The sequence below is a fragment of the Rhinatrema bivittatum genome, chromosome 2 (assembly GCF_901001135.1).
Source record: "Rhinatrema bivittatum chromosome 2, aRhiBiv1.1, whole genome shotgun sequence".
Lineage (NCBI taxonomy): Eukaryota > Metazoa > Chordata > Amphibia > Gymnophiona > Rhinatrematidae > Rhinatrema > Rhinatrema bivittatum.
Genome location: NC_042616.1, coordinates 79,810,381 through 79,836,154, shown reverse-complemented (window position 1 = coordinate 79,836,154; position 25,774 = coordinate 79,810,381). Strand labels below are relative to the sequence as shown.

At 46.2% G+C, this 25,774-nt stretch overlaps 1 protein-coding gene across 2 annotated transcripts in view; it reads right to left on the bottom strand.

Annotated features, from left to right (window-relative positions):
* The window catches only part of CTDSPL (CTD small phosphatase like), a 295,985-nt gene extending 286,881 nt beyond the window's left edge, over positions 1-9,104 (bottom strand). The window contains exon 1 of one of the 2 annotated variants that reach the window (XM_029588367.1): positions 8,399-9,104. In XM_029588367.1, coding sequence (XP_029444227.1) covers positions 8,399-8,474 — 76 coding nt within the window. In that variant the 5' untranslated portion in view covers positions 8,475-9,104. Of the gene's footprint in view, positions 1-2,443; positions 2,918-8,398 lie in introns of those variants that run through there. The other variant, XM_029588368.1, reaches the window with a different exon arrangement.
* Positions 9,105-25,774: the final 16,670 nt, after the last annotated feature.

Sequence of the window (25,774 nt, the reverse complement as noted above, 5' to 3'; positions counted from 1 at the left end):
CCATGCTACTGATGCAATTAATAGCAGTGGCTATTCCCTAAGTATAATTGATTAATAGCCATTAATGGACTTCTCCTCCAAGAACTTATCCAAACCTTTTGAACCCAGCTACACTAACTGCACTAACCACCTCCTCTGGCAACAAATTCCAGAGCTTTATTGTGCGTTGAGTGAAAAAGAATTTTCTCCGATTAGTCTTAAATGTGTTACTTGCTAACTTCATGAAATGCCCCTGATCTAGCCAGTCAGGTTTTCAGGATATCCACAATGAATATGCATCAGGTGGATTTGCATGCACTGCTGTCATTGTATATAAACCTATCTTACACATATACTTTGTGGATATCCTGAAAACCTGACTGGCTAGGTGTGTCCCAAAGACCGAGTTGAGAACCCCTGCCTTACAATACAACTCTGATAACCTATAAAAGACTCAACTTATTAACATGGAGTTTCATGTAGAATATGCAGATCCATGTTGGTCCAGGAAAATAAACAAATACCTCTTTGAGAGTCTTGATGAGTCCTGAAAATGTGGTGTTGTCAGAACAAAAGTTAAACTTTCTTTCTTTTTGGAAAGTAGACTAATAATAAAAATGGCAAAAGTAAAGTTTCAACCAAACGAACAGTTGTTGGGACTGTACCCTAAATTACTATTCTCCATGTCAAAAGCCAAAAATGAAAACCACACAACAGATATTTGTAATCAAAACCAAAATAAAATAAAACAAAAAACAATACTGAACAGCAAAGGTGGAGCAGGCAATTTCATAGGGTTGGGGAGGGAGGAGAATATTTAAAAATGGTTAAAATTTGAAATCTAGACTACAGTACTAAACTTTTTAAAGTATTAGTACTAGCTGAATTCTTTAAAATATAAGCTGTGTTGTATGTCTATTCCATCTGATTTTGGTTTTATATTCAGAGAAAAAAAAAAAGAGGAGCCTAGGAATATCTTCTATTTTTACACCTCTCATAATACTTTTTGGTCAACCCATCTCTTAAAAAAAAAAAATCTCAATGTGTCAATGGGATGATGCCTGCACAGTTTAGCCCACTCTTGTAATTAAAAAGTGCACCACGGTAATGGAATGCAGATCAAAAGAAAAGGGATTTTACTGTCAAGCTTTCTTTGTAGGCTACAAAATCTATTATTGGACCAAGAAAACTAGATGATACAGTGCATAAGCTTTTGAGACCTCATAAACCTCTTCTGCAAGTATCAGCTACCATATGAATAAGGGACCTATGTCAATTCAAAAGCTCAGGAAGGAACTACACTATCTTTTTGTTGGTCCAATAACAGGCATCACAGCTCATAAAGATATGTTTTCTCCAGGAGCAATATGGCTACTAAAACTGTACTTCATTGGATATTTCCTTTGAAACATTTAAGCACAGACAAATTATATTTATTTTAGACTTTCTAACGTCACAATCTATTGGTCTAAAGCGAAGATTTGTAAGGAACAATTTAGGATGAAGGAGGACCGGAGCCAAAAATTTACAGCACTTGGGGCAGGGACCTTCAATGTAGTAAAAGCAAAAGTAGAGGAGGAAAGAAAAGGAATGGAAAGTTAAACTGGGCATGCGGCCATTGGGTTTTAGTAATTATTTAATCCACATTCCACTGCTCCTTATTTTAGACAACAAATGGGCACGTGTTCACTTGTGTACAACGATTATATCCTGCAAAATCTGCGCTTACATGCTAAATGTTCTGACATGAGGAAGAGTGTATTGGCTCTCAAAAGTGAGACAAGAAATGGATTAAGTTCGTCCAGCAAAAAAGTATCACTTTTTTTTTTCTGTGCATTCACATGGACTATCACAGCAAACACACTACTTTATGCTCTGGGTTGTCATTACAAATTAAAAAAAAAAAAATAGGGAGCATGGCAAAAAGGTTGAGAATAAAGCAAGGAAAAAAAAAATAGTATCTCTTGGGCTCAGAGGAGCCTGCTGGTTAAACTAGGGAGGCATGTGTGCTATGTTATCAGATCCAGAGAGGGAAGATCTGTTTGAGAAGAGAAATACAAGGCAGCCACTTAAAGAGTGACAATTTATTTATTCTGAGACATATAAAATATCCTTTACCTTCTTTGCATTTCTTTCAATGTCTAACAGAGCTACTGAACTCCCAGACACTAAGGGCCTAATTTAATCATGCTTTGTTCATTTTTACCATTCTGTGTTTACAGAGGGGGGGGGGGGGGGGGGAAGCTTGGTAAATCCATCATTAAATTATTTAATGACCGGTAACCCAAGCTCAAGTTTATTCCATGTTTAGAGCATAGTATGAAATAGGAGAATACAATTATTTAAAATTTACAGAATCAGCTATAAAAAATATAAATAGGATGCAAATACGTACCATATTTGAAAATAATATAATCATACACACACACACACACATCTATATATGATGGAGCCAGGATCTTACCTTTATCCTGACTGCAGGAAATAATCTCCTCCTCTTTGGGGTTAGTAACCTGGGTGATAATGGACGTGCTGTCCATGGAAACGGATGATAATTTACTCGACGATCCCCCTCCAATCTGGAGTGAGCATCAATACTGTTATAATAATAATAATTACTATTCTTTTTCCCTATAAAGTTTCCAAAACAAGCCGCAGCCAGACAGGGTCCCTTGCTCTTTTTCTTCTTCAGTATGAATTCCCAACATTCAAAATCCAAAAGGCAAAAATATAAAATAATAAATTCCTTGGAAAAATATAGTGCCGGCAGATCTCATGCATATAGACCAAAGGGCAGCTGAGGAGTTGTTGGGCAAAATCCCCAGCAGGAAGCTCCGGGTGAGGGGTAAGGTGGAGGGCACTGGGGCTGCTGTCTGAAGGGTAGGACAGAGGAGAGAAGCTCCTTGTTGCTAAGGGGATGGGAGGGGATGGGAGCAGCTGGCAGCTCCGGGGCTGGGGCAGTGGTGGAGGGTGGGGAAACGGTCTATGCTCGGCATCGGGGGAGAAAGAAGGACTCTTTCCTGCATGGGGACCCACTGACAGAGTGGGGATGAGGGTGCTCTCCCAGTCTCTGGGCTGGGGTCTCTCTCTCTCTTTCAGCCGCAGGTGTCATCTGGCGAGCTTGGTCCTTTCCTTTGGTTGCTGTGTGTCACTCAGCAATTACCTTCCTACCTCCCCTCCCTCTTGCTTCTTTCTTCTATTTAAGTTGGTAGGAGGTGAGACTCCTGAGCTGACCTAACTGAAGCCAAGTTGGCCTAAAACGTAGATGCCAAATAGTAGAGCCATCCTCTATCAGGAAATGTTTGAGTACTTACAGGACCTCTGGAAGCATGCATGAGTCTCTACCTTTGGAGATACCGGGAGTGCTGGGCACAGGTTGTCAGAAGGTCATCTGCGCCACACTTTAACGCCCGAGACTCGGTTTGCTCTGAAACAGCCATCTTGAGTTGTTAATCATGTGGCTACTGTCTCAAAGAGGAGAGGAAGGATCAAGAGGCCCATGGCATCTGTGCCAGCCAGCAGTCTTGTTTCTGCGATCTGCCTCTCATGCTCTCACTCACCCCCTCCACTGCCTGTCTGATTTGCAGGACCTGAATCATCTTCGATTTCAGCCCTCCTGAGAGAGAGAGACCTCTGGGCCTGAAGTTACTTCCCTGGCCTACCTCTGGGGCTACCACCTCCCCCCTCACTATGGGGCTGTGGCCCTGGCCATCTCCAAACCAAAATAAAAGGGGATGGGGAGCAAGAGAAGAGGAGATAGGGGTGAAGGCATGACCATGGTGGGAGTGCAGATACGATTAGATGGGGTGAAGGTAGAATCAGAGGTGGTGGAGGTGTGCCTGGAGAAAAGAATGCTGGCAGAGGAGGAGGAGGAGGAGGAGGAGGAAGTATGGACTCTCCTCTTCGCCTCACAGTGAATAACATGTCTGGAATTTCTCCTTCCTCTAGCTCAGAGTGGACCCCTTTCGAGGGGAGATTTCCTCTGTAGGAGGAGAGGGCGTCATTTTGCTGGAGTGCACTCTTCACTTACTGTCCCTGCAGCTCAGGTCCCCTGCCATTGCTCTCGGCAGACCTGCTAGTCCCCCGCACCCTGATGCATATTCTTAGTGAGGTCTGGGCCTATTTCCTGGCTCTTGATCCATCTCCTGGCCCTGATCATTGAACCTAAAGACCAGAGGCCTGCCCCCCCCCCCCCCCCATCCTCCATGGGATCTGCTGCTTCTGTGGTTAGTAGTGGACTCAGGCAAATTTGAGGGAGTATCCCGACAGGAGGGGGCATGCGGTGGCAGGACAGGGAGCTTCACCAAAGGACCATATGGCCTTTGCCATTCTCCCCACAGCTTGGGGGCTTTGGACACCTTGACCCGTGTCCTGCAAAATTTTCTGAAGCTGCTTAATTGTTTTGCTTGCTTGCATTCCAAAGGAGGCATCTGGAGGAGTAATAATGGGGTCTCCTTCCATCATCTTCATTTTGGGTCTCTTGAACTTGGGAGCTGTCATTTTTGGAAAAGGGGAGGGTTCCGCACCTCCATCTTTTCAGGGAATGTTGATTCCTCTGCACTTGGCAGCACTTGTGAGTGGGAGGGTTGTTCACACTACTATGGGAGTACCAGAAGCTCTCTATTCTCAGATTACGGTCTTAAACGGGGGTCCCTACAACTTGCACGGTGTCCATCCCCCTAACCTGCTCTTGTCACCGAACGTCAATTATCTCACTGGCTGGGTTGACGACGGGGGTCACTGTTTGAGTCTCAGCTGGTTCCCTTTAGTCCTCATCTTTCTACACATAGTTGGAGGTACCAGCCAGGGGAGGATTGCCTGCTGCCCTGCTGCCTGCCAGGTGCTCTCACTCTCTCTTTTCTGGCCACCTGCCTCTTGGCTTTTCTCCTGGAGGTGTAGAATGCTCAGGCTCAACAGGGGTGTCAGTGGATACTACTGCCACATCGGTGGTGGGGGTGGAGTGACGTGTATCCGGAAGTGGATTGTGATGTTGCGCCCACACCTCCTGTTCCTGTATCGCGGCCCGATTGGGCCTGGGTGGCAGGTCCTGAGGTTGGTGGGGTAGGTGCTAGGTCCTGGAAGAGGTTAGTTAGGCGCTCTGCGCCAGTTTCACTGGTTAGCTTGGGGCACTGCCGACATGTGTGCCCCATCTGATGACACTAGAAGCTTCTGGCATCCTCCGCCATGTAATAGATTTTATACTGGCCTCCTCTGAAGGGGACTAGCACCCACCTATTCGTGTATTCCGTTTTCAGGGAGATGTATCCAGAATTTCCATCTGAAGGATGTAACATGTTTTTAATCTTTTTTTTCCGTATTTACTGTTTATAGTGTGGTGATCAGAGACCAGAACTCCCTGAGGCCTTGGAAGTGATGTTTGATCAGGGTGTCCAGAAGGAAGGGTGGCGCATTGGAAAGTACCACCCTTATACATTGCCCTACAAGGAACTCCACCTGGTGGAATATGTTGTTCACCACCAAGCTCTGCTCCATTGCCTTGTTTCCCATGGAGACAGTTTGCATGAAAAGAACTCCCTTTCCATACATCCTGCTAGCTGAGATGTCATTCCTAGGGCCAGTGCCTACTTTGGCCAGTGCCGAGATGTAATCATTTATGTCCAGGGAGGCTAGCATGGGGCACTGGATGCTGTGTTGGATTGGCAAAGGGGCCAAAGGGAAATCGAGTGGCAGCTGCCACAGCGTAGCTTTGCTTTCCTCTTGCTCCTTCTGGCGCAGGGATAGGTGCGGGATTGGGGTCACAATCGCTCTTCTTCTGGCATGTCCGCTCTGTACCCATATCTTTAGGGATTGGAGTTGGTTGGCGGGATGGTGTTCTTCTTTACACATGCCCCCCCTGAATCCTCAGGTGTTGGGGTGGGGACTGATGGGACATTGGGGGGGGGGGGGTTCCCCACTCTCTCTGCTCTTTGCGAGGGGGGTGTAGACTTATGGGATGCGGCACCACCAGCCCAGGCTGTCCATTCAGGGAACGGCCGTTCTAGATTTTTGGTTTTCCTCACTCCCTTACCAGAAGGGTTTTCTCCTCATGCCTACAGGATGACGCAATACCCTACTGTGGAGAGAGTTATCCTCCCTGTCTTGGCGTCTAGAATATTTGTATGTCCTTGGGGGTGTGTGTGTCTCTTTTGCTCTCCTGGGAATGGTCCCAGGGGCTGACCAGGTGGGTTCCGTGCTGGGGGTTCAGCCTCCTTTCTCACGCACCACCTGTCCAACTCAGACATGACTTGAGTCAGCCTGCCCCCCCCCCCCCTATTCTCCACTGCAGCTTCAGTGTTAAACTGGGGGATTGGGAGGAGTTCATGTCCTCCCTTGTGGCTGGGATTCAGGAGCGGGATGAGGCTGTAAAGCTGAAGCTTCTGCCCCCTAGTTGTAGGGTGGAGTAAGGCTGAGAAATTAGTGCTCCTACATGGGCTACTAGTTTCAGTAGTGTTTGAGAGAGTGCTGGAAACCCCTTCCTGACAGATGAGTAGTATCCAATCATTTCGGGTATTAATTTCCAAATGAAAGGATTTTAGGAGAAAAGATATGGGGCGGGGGGGGGGGGGGGGGAAGAGGGTTAATGATGCAGAGATGGAACTAGAAACAAGAAAGGGCTTCTATAGCCAATAATACTAAAGTATAGAATTAAGAAGGGGGAAATTAAACTCTAGAGAGAGGGGGAGGGAGGGGGTTACAGCACCCACTCTCCTATCTTTTCCACTCCTCTCTCAGCTGTCTCCCTTACTTCAATGAGCGGGGGGTTTTTTGTTTGTTTGTTTTTTTTTTAAAGAGCGGACCCTCTTCCTTCAGAGACCTAGCAGGTTAAAAAAGAAAAGGGGGGATAAATGAAAAGAAACGGGAAGGAAAATAAAAAAAAATAAATAAATAAACTTATCTCCTCTTTACAACAGAGCAGAGGAAATCCCAAAGGAGGCTTCATTAATTTATTAGGCAGCCAGCATCTGGGCTGGTGCTTGCTCAGTTTTTTAGACTGCCTGTGTGAGAGGAGGCAAGGCAATCTAACGTGGGATGTGCAGTGCGGACAAGAAAAGCAAACAGAAAAGTGCCAGGAATAAACCAAACCTAGCTTACTGGAAGTCCTGAAACTGAAAGGGGGTGTTTGAAAAGTTACTGAAAGGGGAGAGGAGAGAAAAGCAGCAGGAAGGCGGAGTGTCCGGTGTGGTGGCAGGGGGGGAATAATCCAGCATTAACAGTTAATATAAACTAGTAGCCGCCCACGTCCTCAGTTGTTACTGGACCATTACAGTTGCTTCATAGGCCTGCAGGACTTGTTGAGCCTGCTGCTGAGTGGAGAACCAGGCAGGCTTGTGCTGGAAAAAAAACAGGGGGTTGAACGTGAGGGGAGGGTAAAATGCTAGGAAAAAAAAAAAAGCCTTAAAAAAAAAACAAAACCAAAAACAAACCTAGCTGCTATAGCAGGGCTTTTGGGGACAGCCCTTCTAGCTGATGAAAAAGCAATGAGGGCTGTTCCCCAGGCAGAAGAAAATATTTAATTTTCAAATGTGTTACGTATTTGCATCCCATTTATATTTTTCATATCTGTTTCTGTAAATGTTAAATAACTTGTATCCATCTATTTCTTACAATGTTCACGGTATGGAATTAGCCTGTGCCTGGCGTTCTGGTCATTAAATATTTTTGTGAAAGATGTACCAAGCTTTTTTTCCCCCTGTAAACACTGAATGGTAAAAATGAAGAAAAAAAAAAAAGCATGATTAAATTAAGCCCTTAGTGTCCGAGTTCTGTTAGACATTGAAAGAAATGCACATAAGGTAAAGGCGAATCTATATGTGTCCAAATAAATAAAACTGCCACTCTTTAAGTGGCTGCCTTCTGTTTCTCTTCTCAAATCTTCCCTCTCTGGATCTCACAACATAGCGCGCATGTCTCCCAAGATTAACCGGCAGGCTCCTCTGATCCCAAGAGATACCATTTTTTTCCTGGCATCTGAGATTCTCAACATTTTTTTTTTCGTTCTCTTCTTTTAAATTTGTAACGACAACAGAGCATAAAGCCATGCTTTTTGCTATGCTAGTCCACTTAAAGGCACAGAGAAAGAGAAAAAGAAAAAAAAAAAGAGGAGCAAGAGAGCGAAGGGAGGCAGGAAGGGAGTCTCTGAGTGACGGAGAGCAACCGAAGGAAAGGACCGAGCTCACCCGGTGGCGCCAGCAGGGAGAAGGGATAACATGCACACACACACACACACACACACATATATATATATATATATATATATATATATATATATATATAATATATATATATATATATATATATATAATATATATATATATATATATATATATATATATATATATATATATATATATATATATATATATATATATATATATATATATAATGGAGCTTAACGTATATAATGGAGCCAGGATCTTACCTTTATCCTGACTGCAGGATATAATCTCCTCCTCTTTGGGGTTAGTAACCTGGGTGATAATGGACGTGCTGTCCATGGAAACGGATGATAATTTACTCGACGATCCCCCTCCAATCTGGAGTGAACATCAATACTGTTGTAATAATAATAATAATTACTATTCTTTTTCCCTTATAAAGTTTCCAAAACAAGCCGCAGCCAGACAGGGTCCCCTTGCTCTTTCTCTTCTTCAGCATGAATTCCAAACAGTCAAAAAGCAAAAAAAAAAAAAAATCCTTAGAAAAAAAAATGTAATGTTTAAATTTGAGAACGGGAAAGGCAGAGCTGCGCGCCGGCAGCTTTCATGCAAATAGACCAAGGGGCAGCTGAGGAGAGGTTGGGCGAAACCCCCCCGCCCCCCCCAAGCAGGAAGCTCCGGGTGAGGGGCAGAGTGGAGGGCTCCGAGGCTGCTGGGCTCCTCGGCTGTTAAGGGGATGGGAGCGGCTGGAAGCTCCGGGGCTAGGGCAGTGGTGGAGGGTGGGGAAATGGTCTACGCTCGGCGTCAGTGGAGAAAGGAGGGACTCTTTCCTGCGCGAGGGAGTGGGAGGTGAGGGTATTCTCCCCGTCTCCAGGCCGGTCTCGCTCTCCTCTCCAGCCGCTGGCGCCGCCGGGCGAGCTCGGTCCTTTCCTTCGGTTGCTTCTCCGACACTCAGCGACTCCCTTCCTGCCTCCCTCCCTCCCTCCCACTCTATTGCCTTTTTTTTTTTTTTTTTTTTTCTTCCCTGCGCTCTGCATTCACTCGGACTAACACAGCAAACGCACCGCTTTATGCTCTGGGTTGTTATTACACATTTAACAAAATAGGGAGAACCTAAAAAGGTTGAGAATCTCCAAAAGCAAGGAAAAAAAAAGATAGTATCTCTTGGGGCTCAGAGGAACCTGCTGGTTAAACTAGGGGAGGCATGCGTGCTATGTTATCAGATGCAGAGAGGGAAGATCTGTTTGAGAAGAGAAATACAAGGCAGCCACTTAAAGAGTGACAATTTATTTATTCTGAGACATATAAAATATCCTTTACCTTCTTTGCATGTCTTTCAATGTGTAACAGAGCTACTGAGCTTTCAGACACTAAGGGCCTAATTTAATCATGCTTTGTTCATTTTTACCATTCTGTGTTTACAGAAAAATAAGCTTGGTAAATCGATCACTGAATGATTTAATGACTGGCACCCCAGGCTCAGGTTTATTCCATATTGTGAGCATTGTAAGAAATGGATACAAGTTATTTAAAATTTACAGAATCAACTTTAAAAAATATAAATGGGATGTGCCATATTAGAAAATTATAATATACACACACATCTATATATAGATATATATGTATATATAAGATGGACCCAGTATCTTACCTTTATCCTGACTGCAGGAAATAATCTCTTCCTCTTTTGGGTTAATAACCTGGGTGATAATGCATGTACTGTCCATAGAAACATTGATAATTTACTTGACAATCCCCCTCCAAACTGGAGTGAATATCAATACTGTTATATAATAATAATAATTACTATTCTCTTTCCTAAAAGGTTTCCAAAACCAGCTGAAGCCAGATAGGGTCCCTTACTTATTCTTCTTCAACATGAATTCAAAACAGCCAAAAGGCTAAAAAAAAAAAATAATAATAATTAGAAAAATATACGTTGAGGTAGATATTAAAAAGTTAGCCATATAGACATAGGAGGCTAACTTATCAGCAGCACGGCTAAGCCGCTAAATATTAGGGATTTGCATTCGTTTGCAGCGAAATAGGAAATATCTTTATTTCCTATTTCGTTGCATTTCGGGGGGGCTGACGAAATGAAAGCAAAAACCCACGAAATTTCGTGTGGTTTTTCTATCTTTTGGGGGGGGGGGGGGGGTGTGAAACGGCACATTAAAAGAAACAACCCCAAACCCACTCCAACCCTTCAAATTTAATTAATTGCAAACACCCACCGTCCCGACTCCCCAAGACTTGCCCAAACCCCCCCCCCCCAAGACTTGCTGAAAGTCCCTGGTAGTCCAACAGGGGTCCTGGGAGGTAAGGGCAAATAGCCACTGGTGCCATTTTGATTACTGGCAGCCGACGGCCTGAGAGGGGGAGATCACTCCCGGGACCCCTGCTGGACCACCAGGAACTTTTGGCAAGTTTTGGGGGGGGGGGGGGGAAATCAGGATGGTGGGGTTTTGCAATTAATTACATTTGAAGGGTTGGGGTGGGTTTGGGGGGGTTTTCGGGTTAGCCGAAAAAAATCGTCCCGAACTGCGGGAAAACAAAATTTCCCGCGGTGGGCCGAATCACATCTCTTCTAAATATACATATATATATATATATATATATATATATGCCTTAGAGCGGGTCTAGGACTAAGTACATATATATATATATATATATATATATATATATCTATATGCCTTAGAGCGGGTCTAGGACTAAGTACATACATATATATATATATATATATATATATATATATACATGTGTACTTATATACATATATATATATATATATATATATGTACTTAGTCCTAGAAATTATAACTGGCTAAATTAGACCCGCTCTAAGGCAGGTCTAACTGAGCCACATAATTTATATGGCTAAGGCTGAATATCTACCTGATCCACCCACTACACCCCCACTACATATGCGGCTAACTTTTTAGATGCATGTGCTGAACGTAGACGCATATTCAACGTCCGCTAATTAGCTGCATAAGCTATACTTTTGCAGCTAAATAGTGCTGAATGCTTTTTGAATATTGACCTAGTTATGTATAAATTTGAGAAAGGGAATAGCTGGGCTGCCTGCTGATGGATCTCATACAAATAGAGAAGGGGCAGCTAAGCTAGTGTTGGGCGAAACTCCCAGCAGGAAGGTTCAGGTAAGGGGTAGGGCAGAGGGCTCCAAGGCTGCTGTTTGGAAGGGAGGACAAGGGAAAGAAGTTCCGTGGCTATTAAGAGGATGGAAGTGGTTGGGAGCTTCAGGGCTGGGGCAGTGGTGGAGGGTAGGGAGAAAGACATGGTTTAATGGAACAAAGCATGGCTTTACCCAAGGCAAGTCTTGCCTCACAAATCTGCTTCACTTTTTTGAAGGAGTTAATAAACATGTGGATAAAGGTGAACCGGTAGATATAGTATACTTGGATTTTCAGAAGGCGTTTGATAAAGGTCCTCATGAGAGGCTTCTAGGAAAAGTAAAAAGTCATGGGATAGGTGGTGATGTCCTTTCGTGGATTACAAACTGACTAAAAGACAGGAAACAGAGAGTAGGATTAAATGGACAATTTTCTCAGTGGAAGGGAGTGGACAGTGGAGTGCCTCAGGGATCTGTATTGGGACCCTTACTTTTCAATATATTTATAAATGATCTGGAAAGAAATACGACAAGTGAGATAATCAAATTTGCAGATGATACAAAATTGTTCAGAGTAGTTAAATCACAAGCAGATTGTGATAAATTGCAGGAAGACCTTGTGAGACTGGAAAATTGGGCATCCAAATGGCAGATGAAATTTAATGTGGATAAGTGCAAGATGATGCATATAGGGAAAAATAACCCATGCTATAGTTACACAATGTTAGGTTCCGTATTAGGTGCTACCACCCAAGAAAGAGATCTAGGCATCATAGTGGATAACACATTGAAATCGTTGGTTCGGTGTGCTGCGGCAGTCAAAAAAGCAAACAGAATGTTGGGAATTATTAGGAAGGGAATGGTGAAGGAAACGAAAAATGTCATAATGCCTCTGTATCGCTCCATGGTGAGACCCTACCTTGAATACTGTGTACAATTCTGGTCGCTGCATCTCAAAAAAGATATAATTGCGATGGAGATGGTACAGAGAAGGGCGACCAAAATGATAAGGGGAAAGGAACAGCTCCCCTTTGAGGAAAGACTAAAGAGGTTAGGACTTTTCAGCTTGGAGAAGAGATGGTTGAGGGGGGATATGATAGAGGTGTTTAAAATCATGAGAGGTCTAAAACGGGTAGATGTGAATCGGTTATTTAGTCTTTCAGATAATAGAAAAACTAGGGGGCACTCCATGAAGTTAGCATGTGGCACATTTAAAACTAATCGGAGAAACTTCTTCTTCACTCAATGCACAATTAAACTCTGGAATTTGTTGCCAGAGGACATGGTTAGTTCAGTTAGTATAGCTGTGTTTAAAAAAGGATTGGATAAGTTCTTGGAGGAGAAGTCCATTACCTGCTATTAACTGATGTAGAAAATAGCCACTGCTATTACTAGCAATGGTAACATGAAAAAGACTTGGTTTTTAGGTACTTGCCAGGTTCTTATGGCCTGGATTGGCCACTGTTGGAAACAGGATGCTGGGCTTGATGGACCCTTGGTCTGACCCAGTATGGCATGTTCTTATGGTCTATACCCAGCATCAGTGAAGAAATGAGGGACTCTTTCCTGTGCCGGAACCCACATCAGAGTGGGGGTTGAGATTCTCTCCATCTTCAGGCTGGTCTCTCTATTTTTATCAGCCACTGGTGCCACCGGGTGAGCCCGGTCCTTTGCTCTCCATCACTCAGCAACTCCCTTCTTGCCTCTCTCCCTCTTGCTCCTTTTTACTGTTTAAGCTGGTAATGTTGCGGTCCTGGCCGCGAGCACCGCAGCCAGGCCCTTACCTCTTGATTCCCGGACCTGCTCCCGCCTCTGGAGTCCTGGCTTGCGGCCTGTTTGGCAGCGTCCCTGCTGGGGTAGCACCACCTTGAAGCTGCCGATGGACGCCCTGCTCCTAGGCGCGTGCGCGCACCACTTGGGTTCCTTTGTAGCCCGTTTCTCGCCAGTGCCAACTCCGCCCAATACCTGACATCAGACGCCGCGGCCTTGATAAGCCGGCTGCGGCCATCCAGCCTTTGCCTTGCAACGGGTTAGCATTCTGGTTTCCTGTTGCGTTGCGCCCCAGAGTGACCCGCTTGGCTACATCACTCTGTTCCTGCTACAGTACCTGCTTGGTTACTTCCTGGTTCCAGTACCCGAGTCCTGCTACAGTTCCTGCCTGGTTCCTGTACCCGAGTCCTGCTACAGTTCCTGCCTGGTTCCAGAACCCGTACCCAGTTATAGTATCACTACTGTTCTAGTCTGGTTCCAGTTACCCATCCTGATTCACAACCCGCCTAAGTCCCAGCGGCCGGGCCTCTATGGGCTCCTCCCGAGAGGGCTTCGGCTTCCAAGGGTGAAGAAACTTAAAACATGGCTGTTCAGCCAAGCCTTCCCGGACACGTAATCTTCCTCATTTGCAACTCCTCTCTCTCAAGTAAACTTTCCAAGCAGTCACCATAGTCCAGTTTATAATCTCCGTTGTTTTATCCAGTTCTCATCTCATCCATTCTGAGATGATTTGTATTGAATTATCTTATAAGGTTTATGTTACGTTATGATCCGTTTCACTGTTAATATTCCACCTCTGTTCTTTGTATCGCCGAGAGCGAACGTTGTTGTTACATTGTAAACCGTTGTGATATGTATATTTTACAGGAATATCGGTATAGAAAAGCTAAAAAATAAATAAATAAATAAGTCACCTAAGTCCCAGCGGTTGGGCTCCTACAGGCTCCTCCTGGGGGAGCACCAGCTTCCATGGTGAAGAGCATCTACGTCCCGCCTGAACATCTGCCTCCTGGCCTGCTGTTCATCAGAGACATTGTCCATACCTTCCTAGTCTCCAGCAGGTCGGCCCAAGGGTCCACTAAACTGAGACTCCCACAACAGATTGCAAGGCCATGGACTCGGTGGATGCACCCACTCCCTCGGATCTGTCCAGATTGGCCCGGCAGATGCTACAGCACCAGAGCTGCATTGATAATTTGGCAGCCATGGTGGAATGGCTATCCTCGCGCCTGGAGTCCTTTCCTTCCGCTGGCATGTCCCCCGAGGGTCACGGCTCCTCTGTGACTCAGTTACCAGCACCCTCCCGCTACGCTGGTGATTTAGGGAACTGCCGCGGCTTCCTGAACCAATGTTTTGTACGGTTCTCCTTGTTGCCTCGGCAGTTTCCGTCGGATGCGGTGAAAGTGGCATACATCCTGTCCTTGCTCAATGGGAAAGCCTTGATATGGGCTTCTCCCCTTTGGGAAAACAATGATTCTTCACTAACGGATTTACAATTGTTCCTCACGAACTTTTGCCAGGCCTTTGATGAGCCCGCCCGAGTAGCCACGGCTACGTCTGATCTGCTGCAACTGCGTCAGGGGGCTCGCTCCTTGGCAGACTATGCAATCGAGTTTCGGACTTTAGCCCAGGAAGTTGGTTTGCAGGATGGTAGTCTTAAAGCCATCTTCCTGGAAGGCCTCTCCGGACGCATTAAAGATGAGATTGCGGCTCGAGATTTGCCGGAGGACCTCAACGCCTTGATCGAGATGGCTGCTCGCATAGACCGCCGCCTACATCAATGGGCCAAGGAGCAGCGCTCTTCTCGCCATAGTCCGGCTTGTGGGCCGAGACTTGCACCCTTTCCTAAGAGCTCTCGTCCAGACGTCCCCACCAGTGAACCCATGCAGCTGGGACGGGTCCTGCTTTCTCTTGAAAAAAGACAACGTCGCCGTTCGTTGAAGTTGTGTTTATAATGTGGCCAGAAGGGCCACTTCTTGCATACTGCCAGGAGTGTGCGGAAAATGCCAAAGCCTAGGAGTCGGGAGGAGCTCCTCCTAGGCTGTGCTACAGCTCCTCAATGCACTGTTCCTGTTACCCTGGAATACCCAGGAGGTTCCTTTGAGACGATGGCATTCCTGGACTCTGGAGCCGGAGGTAATTTCATCCTGCATGACCTAGTCTCCCAGTTGCGAATGCCTGCGCATAGGAGGTCCGGTTGGGAATTACCTCGATCCAGGGGATGCTCCTTCCTGGTCCCGTCCAGCTGTCCATGGCACCCATTACGGTCCGCACTGGGGCGATCCATTCAGAGGAGATAGCCTTCCTGGTACTGGATAAGGCTGTCCACCCTGTGGTGCTAGGGTTGCCGTGGTTACAGAAACACTCGCCCACGTGTCAGTGGGACACGCTACAGATTGTTAAATGGAGTCCCTTCTGCCTAGCTAATTGTATGAAGGTGCCTAGGACCCCCTCACTTCCGTTGATGCACTCTGCTGTGGGTCCCCCTGCACCTTATGAGGACTTCACCGATGTATTCTCCAAGACCAAGGCGGAGATCCTTCCGCAGCATCGTCCGTATGACTGTGCTATTGACTTGCTACCTGGTACCATGCCCCCACGAGGAAGGGTTTATCCCTTATCCATACCTGAGACCCGGGCCATGTCCGAGTACATTGCAGAGAATCTGGCCAAGGGGTTTATCCGCCCGTCCAAGTCGCCTTTTGTCAGCAAGAAAGACGGCTCATTGAGGCCGTGTATAGACTATCGAGGCTTAAATTCGATTACCAAGCAAGACCGCTACCCGCTTCCGTTAATCCCAGAACTCCTTGATCGACTTCAAGGAGTAAAGATTTTCACAAAGTTGGACTTACGAGGAGCCTATAATTTGGTCAGGATCCGTCCCGGAGATGAGTAGAAAACCGCGTTTAATACCCGAGACGGGCATTACGAGTACCTCGTGATGCCTTTCGGCTTATGTAATGCCCCGGGGGTTTTCCAGCACCTGATGAATGAGGTGTTGTGGGACCTTCTGAACATCTGTGTAATTGTTTACCTTGATGACATGTTAGTCTACTCCCAGGACCTGCCGTCACACCGTCAACATGTCCGCCAAGTGCTCCAGATACTTAGGGAGTATGGCTATATGTGAAACTGGAAAAGTGCAGTTTTGAGAAGACCTCCCTGCCATCCCTAGGCTACATAGTCTCTGCAGCAGGATTTCTAATGGATCCTGAGAAAGTGGCGGCTATTAAGAATTGGCCCTGACCCAGGGGTCTTAAAGCATTGCAACGCTTCCTCGGCTTTTCTAATTTCTACTGTCACTTTATCCCCAACTACTCCCATATTGTGGCTCCGTTAAATGCCCTCACCCAAAAGGGGGCTAACACGGTGGATTGGCCTCCTTCTGCCTGTCAAGCTTTTGAGGCCCTCAAGGAAGCCTTCTTACTAGACACCTGCCTTTTTCATCCGGATCCCAGCCGGCCCTTCATGGTGGAGGTCGATGCCTCCAATGTGGCCGTGGGGGCCATACTGAGCCAGTACTCTGATTTGGGACAGCTGTTGCCCTGTTCATATTTCTCAAAGAAATTCTCCCCGGCTGAGAACAACTACTGTGTAGGTGACAAAGAGATGCTAGCCATGAAACTTGCCCTAGAAGAATGGATACAGTGGTTGGAGGGAGCCAACCACCCAGTCACGATTTACACCGATCACAAAAACCTAGCATTCTTGAAGCAAGCCCAACGCCTGAATCCAAGACAAGCCCGATGGTCGCTGTTTTTTGATCGGTTTGACTTTACCTTATGCTACCAACCCGACTCTAAGAATGTTCGAGCTGACGCGCTCTTCTGAGGTCAAGGAGACCCCTGATATGCCTCAGTATATCTTGGACCCTGAAAAAGTAAGTTTGCTGCAACCTTGGTGTCCTCCCAAGAGAAGACCGTCGTCCCGCGTCGCTCCAGGAGAGCAGTCCTCGCTTGGGCCCATGACTCCCTCACTGGGGGCCTTGCTGGCTGGAAAGGAACATTAGAATTGTTAAACAGTTTCTACTGGTGGCCAACGGTGAGACAAGACGTCCAAGCTTTTGTGGACTCATGCCCTACTTGTGCGGTTCAAAAGTCATTCCTCGGGAGGCCCAGGGGCTTGTTGCAACCATTGCCCATCCCGGTGGAGCCTTGGACACATATCTCCACTGATTTCGTCATGGATCTTCCTGTCTCAGGAGGTAATTCAGTCATCTGGGTAACCGTGGACCGATTTTCCAAGATGGCGCACTTCGTTCCCTTGCCTAAGCTCCCTTCTGCCCCTGACCTAGCTGGCTTGTTCGCCCAGCACATCTTTAGTCTTCACGGTCTTCCGCAGGATATCGTCTCCGATCGAGGACCACAGTTTACAGCCCACTATTGGAAGGCTCTATGTAAGCGCTTTAATGTGCAACTTAGTCTTTCGTCTGCATTCCATCCTCAGAGCAATGGGCAAATGGAACGAACCAATCGAACCCTGAAGACGTTTCTCCGTGCCTTTGTGAACGAACAACAAGATAATTGGGCCAAGCTACTCCCTTGGGCGGAGTTCTCATATAATAATCACACGCATGCTGCTACGGGAAGCTCCCCGTTCTTCATTGTTTATGGGAAGCAACTACGACCGCCCCAGCCTTCGCCTGAATCTAGTGCACTCCCGGCAGTGCAACTCTCTGCTCGCCAGCTCTGTGCCTTGTGGAGCACTACCCAGGAAAAGATCCGGAAAGCTGCCCTGTCCGCCAAGATGTGGGCGGATAGGCATCGTCAGCCAGCACCTACCTTCCTCCCAGGAGATCGTGTCTGGCTTAGCACCAGAAATCTACAGTTACGTATTCCCTCTCGAAGACTAGCTCCGAAATTCTGTGGGCCTTTCCGAGTCGCCAAACGAGTGGGAGCGGTCTCATACCATCTACGCCTACCCTCCTCCATGCGCATACATGATGTGTTCCACGTGTCATTGTTGAAGCCTCTTGTGTTGTCCAGATAGCACTCCAGGGCTCCTGAACCCTCGGACCCTTCAGTACCGGACAAGGTTACGTATCAAGTACATGAAGTTTTGGATGTCCGGTTCCATCAACGCCGATGGGAATACTTGCTTGCCTGGGAGGGTTGCAGACCCGAGGACAACTCGTGGGAACCGGCCCATAATATCCTCGACAAGGACTTATTACGGCAGGTTCATTTGGATCACCCTAGTAAACCCGGATCAGCTAAGAGGGGGCGTAAGAGGGGCGGTACTGTTGCGGTCCTGGCCGCGAGCACCGCTCCATTCCTGCTACAGTACCTGCTTGGTTCCTGCCTGGTTCCAGTACCCGAGTCTTGCTACAGTTACCCGAGTCCTGCTACAGTTCCTGCCTGTTTCCAGAAACCGTACCCAGTTACAGTATCACTACTGTTCTAGTCTGGTTCCAGTTACCTGTCCTGATCCACAACCCGTCTAAGTCCCAGCGGCCGGGCCCCTACGGGCTCCTCCCGGGGGGGGCTTCGGCTTCCAAGGGTGAAGTCACCTAAGTCCCAGCGGTTGGGCTCCTATGGCTCCTCCCAGGGCAGCACCAGCTTCCAGGGTGAAGAGCATCTATGTCCTGCCTGAACATCTGCCTCCTGGCCTGCTGTTCATCAGAGACATTGTCCATCCCTTCCTAGTCTCCAGCAGGTCGGCCCAAGGGTCCACTAAACTGAGACTCCCACAACAGGTAAGGAGCAGGGTCTGCCAAAGGTGGCCCCACTCTTTCTTGTGTTATGATACCATTCCAGTATCCAAGACACCGAATTAAAAAAATAACTACTTCAACCTTTTTTGGGGTCCTGAGCCAACTCAAAACTAATAAAACATCACCAGGAAAAGTTGTAAAAACAAACAGACAACACAATTGTGGTACAATGTGAAATCATAGAAGGGCCATCATACTAAACAAATAAAAAGTTACTTGAACATAAAAGTAGTTTGTCCACAAAGAAGCTGCAAGCTCCTATGGTCCATCATTGTTTGGATAAAGCCCATTCGTTTTCGGATCTTTGTTTGTGGATTATTGAACAAGTTCGGAGCTCCACTCGTGATCTAAGCTTGGATTACAAACTTAAGAGAACAATTTTGGATTTTTACAGCTAACTCAGTGACTCCTTATGGATTAAACGCAGAAATTGATTGGTATTCGCTAGTTTAATTTTTTTGTATTCAATTTACATAGTGACTGAAGATGTCATTTTGGGACCATTTGAGCCAATAGATTTATTTATTTTTAGACATTCTTTATGTCTAATTTACTTGGCAACCAATGATGTCATACCATTATGTCAAGAGCCAATAAGAGACATTCTTTCAATGAGCATTGGTCTATATAAATCAGATTATGTCCGGGGTCAGGTATGAACCCATGAGAAAATGAAGTTTAAAAGGATGGTGTGTATGTGATGTTACCCTGTGAGTTATGTGCTAGCATTCTGGTGTGTCCTCTTTTTTCCTATTTCAGTTCTTGGCATTTGGTAACACCATCCCCTGAGGCAGAGTTTTCACTCGAAACACGGTGTGTGTCAAGAAAAGGGACTGATGGAATTCGTTACACCAGCAGTTTCATGAAAAAAAGAAAAATAGAAGAACCACACAAGCTCTTGTTTCAAAATAAGTGACTTTTTATTTGCATAAAAAAGTATTTTAAAAAAGGATAGATTTTATGGACCGATGATTATACAGAAAGCAATAAAGGTATGTATGTATGATGGTCCAAATCAACTGAAACCAAGTTGGCCTAAAAACTGGAATCAAAGAGCAAAAACTTTATCTACTGGATGGCATTCAGCAGTAAAATGGCACACTTGGATACCAGGAGGTGAGGGTTGAAGTAGAGCCAGAAGCGTAATAAATGAAAGGAGAGAGAAGAAAGGGGTAAGACAGGAACAACATAAACCAAAATGAAACACGTCCTTCCCTTGTCCAAAGAAGGATCTGTCTGGGTGAAATTAGATAAAAACCTGCCAGTGGCCACAGTACCATGCTCCAACTTTGGTCCCTGGTGTCTGGGAGTTGGTTCCGAGTAGAATGACTCCCAGCAGGGACCATCCTTATCCCCAGCACATCCCACTAAAGTGCGTAGGGTCAGGAGGTGAGGGTGAGGCGGTACCCAGAGTGGACCAGTAGTAGGTAGAGCCTTTTCCGCGGCATGGTGCAAAAGAGCTTTGGGCCATTTTCCACAGCCTACTGGACAATGGGAGGCTGAAACAGCCTATTCCTTATTCGCAGGTGAGGGGGGGGGGGGTGGTGTGTATATGGGCAGGGACCCCTGGCCTGCAGAACCCTCTCTAATTGAGCAAATGCACTGAGCCTCTGACCAGTCAGAGGAGCCACTCTTTTACAACAGGGTTAATCCAGAGTGGCAACTTTTGGCACTCTGGATTAACCAGCCGGTATCCCACTGTTGGATCTCTCTGCTCGGAGAATCCAGCACAGACAGGCCAATGCAATATGGACATGCCAAAAATGTGCGTCCATACTGGGTGCACGATTTTTTAACGCATGCACAAATCACCCTCCTGAGTGCCCGATGCAATAAACAAATGAGCTGCCATGCTAAAAGGGACGCACTAGGGATTACTTGGGTGTCCTTAACGCTTTGGCATCAGGTCCCAGGTGGTTATACACACATTGAAAAAATAGATGCCCAGTTTGGATGTCCATTTTATCCTACGTGCCATGTGATGCCGTTGCATCAACCCAAGTCTTCGTGCCATATGATGCCGTCGCATCAACCTTCATGTCTACGTCTCAAGGTCCGTCTGCCCTCAACCTCAGGCCAGGCCTGCTGCTCCATGCTGCTCGCAGCAGGTCCGAAAGGGCCCGGAATGGTCGGAGGACCATTCACCTTCCAACATCCTTGGATGTTGGCCATGGGAGCTTGCCGGCCTGGCCGAGGGCACGATTGTTCAGCCACATGGAGCCACCGTCAACCCTTGGCTCGGTCCGGAAGTTCTGGGTCAGGCTGAGGCCCATGGGCACACGAAAAGCATCATACTCAACAACAGACCTGAAGGTCACACTTTTGAGACCAAGTAATAGCATAGTAATAGTATTAAGGTTTAAATAAAAGAAAATGTAAGAGTCTTCCAGCTCGGGGTGTCCTGTTGTGCACCGGGTGAGGGCGCACTTTTTCACTTGGCCATTGGCACCAAATTGCCTGGCTACGGCTCTGTTCCCCCCCTTGCCCGCCCGCCACGTGTCCGGCTGAGGCATCCTGTTCCCCGCCCATATTCCCTACAGCGGCGTCAGGGTTTCACTGCATTGCAGGGGTGTTTGGAAAGTGGGGAATTGGGAACAGTTCATATCCTCCCTTGGTGACTGGGATTCAGGGGTGGGGCGAGGCCAAGCTTCTGCCTTGGCCCCCTAGTTGTGGGGTGGGATGATGCTAAGAAAGCAATGCTACCGCCTTGGCTACTAGTTCTAGGGTGTTGGGGGGGGGGGGGGAGGATTGCTAGAAACTCCCTCCTGATAGATGACTAGTTCAGACATTTCGGGTATTGATTTTCAGAAAAAAGGTTTTTAGCAGAAAAGATATGGGGGGGAGGGAGGGGGTTAATGAGAAGGAGGAGGAACTTGAAAAGAAAAAGGCGTCTATAGCCAATAATACTAAAGGAAAGGATTAAGGAGGTGGGGGGGGGGGGATTAAACTCTAGAGAGAGGGGGAGGGAGGGGGTTACAGCACCCACTCTCCTTTCTTTTCCACTCCTCTCTCAGCCTTCTCCCTTGCTTCAAGGAGGGGCTTTTTGTAAAGAGGGTGACCCTCTTCCTTCAGAGGGTTAGCAAATTAAAAGAAGAAGGGGGAGAAATAAAAAGAAACAGGAGGAAAGAGAAAAAAAAATAAAACAACCTTCTCTCTACATTTTACAGCAGAACAGAGCAAGGGAAATCCCAAAGGAACCAAAGAAGGCTTCATTAATTAATTAGGCAGCCAGCATCTGGGCTGGTGCTTGCTCAGTTTTTTTTTTAGACTGCCTGTGTGAGAGGAGGCAAGGCAATCTAACGTGGGATGTGCAGTGCGGACAAGAAAAGCAAACAGAAAAGTGCCAGGAATAAACCAAACCTAGCTTACTGGAAGTCCTGAAACTGAAAGGGGGCGTTTGAAAAGTTACTGAAAGGTGAGAGAAAGAGAGCGAGAGAGAGAGCAGGAAGGCATGGAGCCCGGGCAGGATTGCTAACCGGGCAGCCAGGTTTTTCAGGCATTCTGTGCAGCATCCAGTCAGAAGTGCCCACTGCATGCTATAAAAGTCTGGATTTACAGGTGGAGCCTTCTCTCCCCCACAGCAGGGTTGAGATTCTTTTCCCCTCACTTCCTTTCCCATGTTGTGACTGGATGGCATGGGAAAAAGAGGAAAAGCACACCACAGCCCTCAGTTCCCAGTGGCTCTGCAAATCTCCACAATGAGGATTCGTTGGGTCCGGTCTCCCTTCTCTCTCTCTCTCTCTCACAATCAGGCCGATGCAGCGTCGGTGCGGTGAAAACGGGCGCTCATGATCGAGCGCCTGCTTTCCCAACGCGCTCGATCTACCAACTTTCTCACAGCTCAAAAATTTCCATCAGGCTTCCTACTTACGGAGCATATCTGGAAGCAGAAAAGTGCAGGAGAGTGAAACCGCCTCTGGCTAGAATTGGGCAGGAAAGTAGAAGAGATTGAGATCATCTTTGGCTAGAGGGCCATGTTGGCTGGTCCTGCCCTCTGGCCGCTTGATAAAGCCCAGTGTTGCCAAATGCCAACCTCTCTTATTTACTGCGAGTTTGGGCTTGTTTTCTTAGCATTTCGCTTTTGTTTTATCTTGCAGGTAGCTTATTGGGTTTTGTTCTAACTTGTGTTTTTTTGGGCAGGATTTGTGCCCACCCAATCAGGACTACCTGACACCAAACGAGGCCTGGCCACCGCTGACTCCATCATTGCTGTGGCTTAAGAAGAAGGCCCCATGAAAGCAAGGCCACCATGGGAGCTCATCCCCATAGCAACGAAGAGGAAGTCCGGCCCTGCCGAAACAAGGCTGCCACAGGAGCTCATTCCCATGGCGGTGAAGTAGATTGGCCCAGCCAAAGTGAGGCCAAGGGAGCCTATCCCCGTGGTAGCAAAAACAAAGGCCCACTAAAGTAAAGCTGTGGCAGGAGCCCATCCCTGTAGTGGCAGAAGAAGAGTTTTGGCAGTGAGGCTTGCTGTATGCATGTGAGAATGGGAGCATGAGTATAGGTGTTTGTGCATGAGAATGGGAGCCTGGGTGTTTGTATGTGAAAAAATGAGAGCCTGAGTGTGGGTGTTTGTGAGTGAAAGAATGGGAGCCCAAGTGTGGGTGTTTGTGAGTGAAAGAATGGGAGCTCGAGTGTGGGTGTTTGTGTGTGAAAGAATGGGAGTCCGAGTGTGGGTGTTTGTGTGTGAAAGGATGGAAGTCCGAGTGTGGGTATTTGTGTGTGAAAGAATAGGAATCCGAGTGTTGGTATTTGTGTGTGAAAGAATGGGAGTCCGAATGTGGGTGTTTGTGTATGAAAGAATGAGAGTCCGAGTGTGGGTGTTTGTGTGTGAAAGAATGGGAGTCCGAATGTGGGTGTTTGCGTATGAAAGAATGAGAGTCCGAGTGTGGGTGTTTGTGTGTGAAAGAATGGGAGTCCGAGTGTGGGTGTCTGCATATGAAAGAATGGGAGTCCGAATGTGGGTGTTTGTGTATGAAAGAATGGGAGTCCAAGTGTGGGTGTTTGTGTGTGGGTAGAATGGAAGCCCGAGTGTGGGTGTTTGTGAGTGGTAGAATGGGAGCCTGAGTGCGTGAGTGAAAGCTTGTGTGTGTGGTAGAATGGGAGGCTAGGGCATGAGTGAGAGCTTGTGAGTGCGGTAGAACATGTGAGAGTGAGAGCCTGTGTGTGTAATGGAGTCTGTGAGAGAAAGCATGAGCCTTTGGGGCGGATTTTAAAAAGCATTTACATGCGTAAATCTGGGTTTTACGCATGTAAATGCACTTTACTCGAGTAAGTGGGCTTTTGAAAATTGCTACAATATATGCCATTGAATCGTCCATAGGATTTATTCGCATAAGTGCACTTTACGTGAGTAAATGGCTTTTGAAAATTGCTACAATAGTAGTTACATTTATGCGCGTAACTCCTTTGAAAATTACCCCCTTTGTGTGTGTGTGAGAGAGAGAGGAAGGGAAGAAGGCAGGAGAAAGAGAAGAAACAGAAAGAGTAGAGTGACCCTGGAAAAAGAATGAGGAAAAGTCTGACAAGGGGAAAGTGGGAAAAAAAGAGCCCAGGACCAACCGATTAGAAAACCAAAAATATCAGATAACAGAAGGACCAGGGGGCACTCCATGAAGTTAGCAAGTAGCTCATTTAAAACAAATCGAAGAAAATTATTTTTCACTCAGCGCATAGTTAAGCTCTGAAATTCATTGCCAGAGGATGTGGTTACAGCAGTTAGTGTTACTGGGTTTAAAAAAGGTTTGGATAAGTTCCTAGAGGGTAAATCCATAAACTGCTATGACAGTAATTAATAAGTAATAGTAGCTTGTGATCTATCTAATGTTTGGGTACTTGCCAGGTACTTGTGACTTGGATTGGCCACTGTTGGAAATAGGATACTGGGCTTGATGGACCCAATGTGGCATATTACTAGCAACGGTAACATGGAATAGACTTAGTTTTTGGGTACTTGCCAGGTTCTTATGGCCTGGATTGACCACTGTTGGAGACAGGATGCTGGGCTTGATGGACCCTTGGTCTGACCCAGTATGGCATGTTCTTATCTTTTCTTCTTATGTTCTCACGCTTTCATTTCGGTTTTGTCTTCATGTTTCTGTTTCTAATTTGTAGTCCCTTATTTCTATATTAGGTAAGGGTTGGTCTCTGTTTTGCCTGTGTGTGACTGAGGTGCAGTGTTTCTGCTAGTGTAATTTCTCTGTTGGAATTTGTAGCAGTCTGGCTTGTTCTGTTACCCCAATAGGTGGTGTATTAATGTCCTAGGGCCTGGTTTAGTATTTGCATTGTTGCATTTTCATAAGGTTGCTGTTTGAGTCATGAGTCAGTGCTGTGACTGTATGGTATGGCAAAGTTCTAGACACCTCTTTTTTATTTGCAGGAGTTTGTGTTACTTCACAAAATGTTTAGCAGTGGAGGGATATTTTTTGCTGAGGTGACAAGAATTTGAATATTTTTTTTCATGTTGGTTGTTATGTGATTTGTCCTAGGTCTGCTCTATACCTGTTCTGATGATTAATGCTACTTTATTGTAGTTATCATGATTTCTGGCTTTCTGCAAAGAGGATTCATGAAAGAATACATTGATTTTTATTTTAATACATGATTGGATGTTTGCTTTTTACATGATATACTTGTGCATTTATAAACTGCAATAAATCTAAATTAAATTAATACAGAATAATAAGGAATTTGTTTTGGGCTTGTTTTTTTCGGCAAAGCATACTTGTTCTTTCATAAATACCTGGCAACACTGATAAAGCCCATCACTCCTCAGAACAGGCTCTGCTCCTTCAGTCTCTTCCCTATCATCCCTCCACCACTGAAAAGAGAAAGAACACATTTCTCTGCTAGAAAGAGAGAGAGAGAACAAATCACAGCCAGCAAAAAAAAAAAAAAAAAAAAAATTAGCAGGAGCTGCAACTTTATTATCACCTTATGACAGACTGACAGCAGCAGAACAGAAGACAAATAGAGGACTATGTTTTATCATCAGTATTTATTTATTTTTATTTTTTTCTGTGC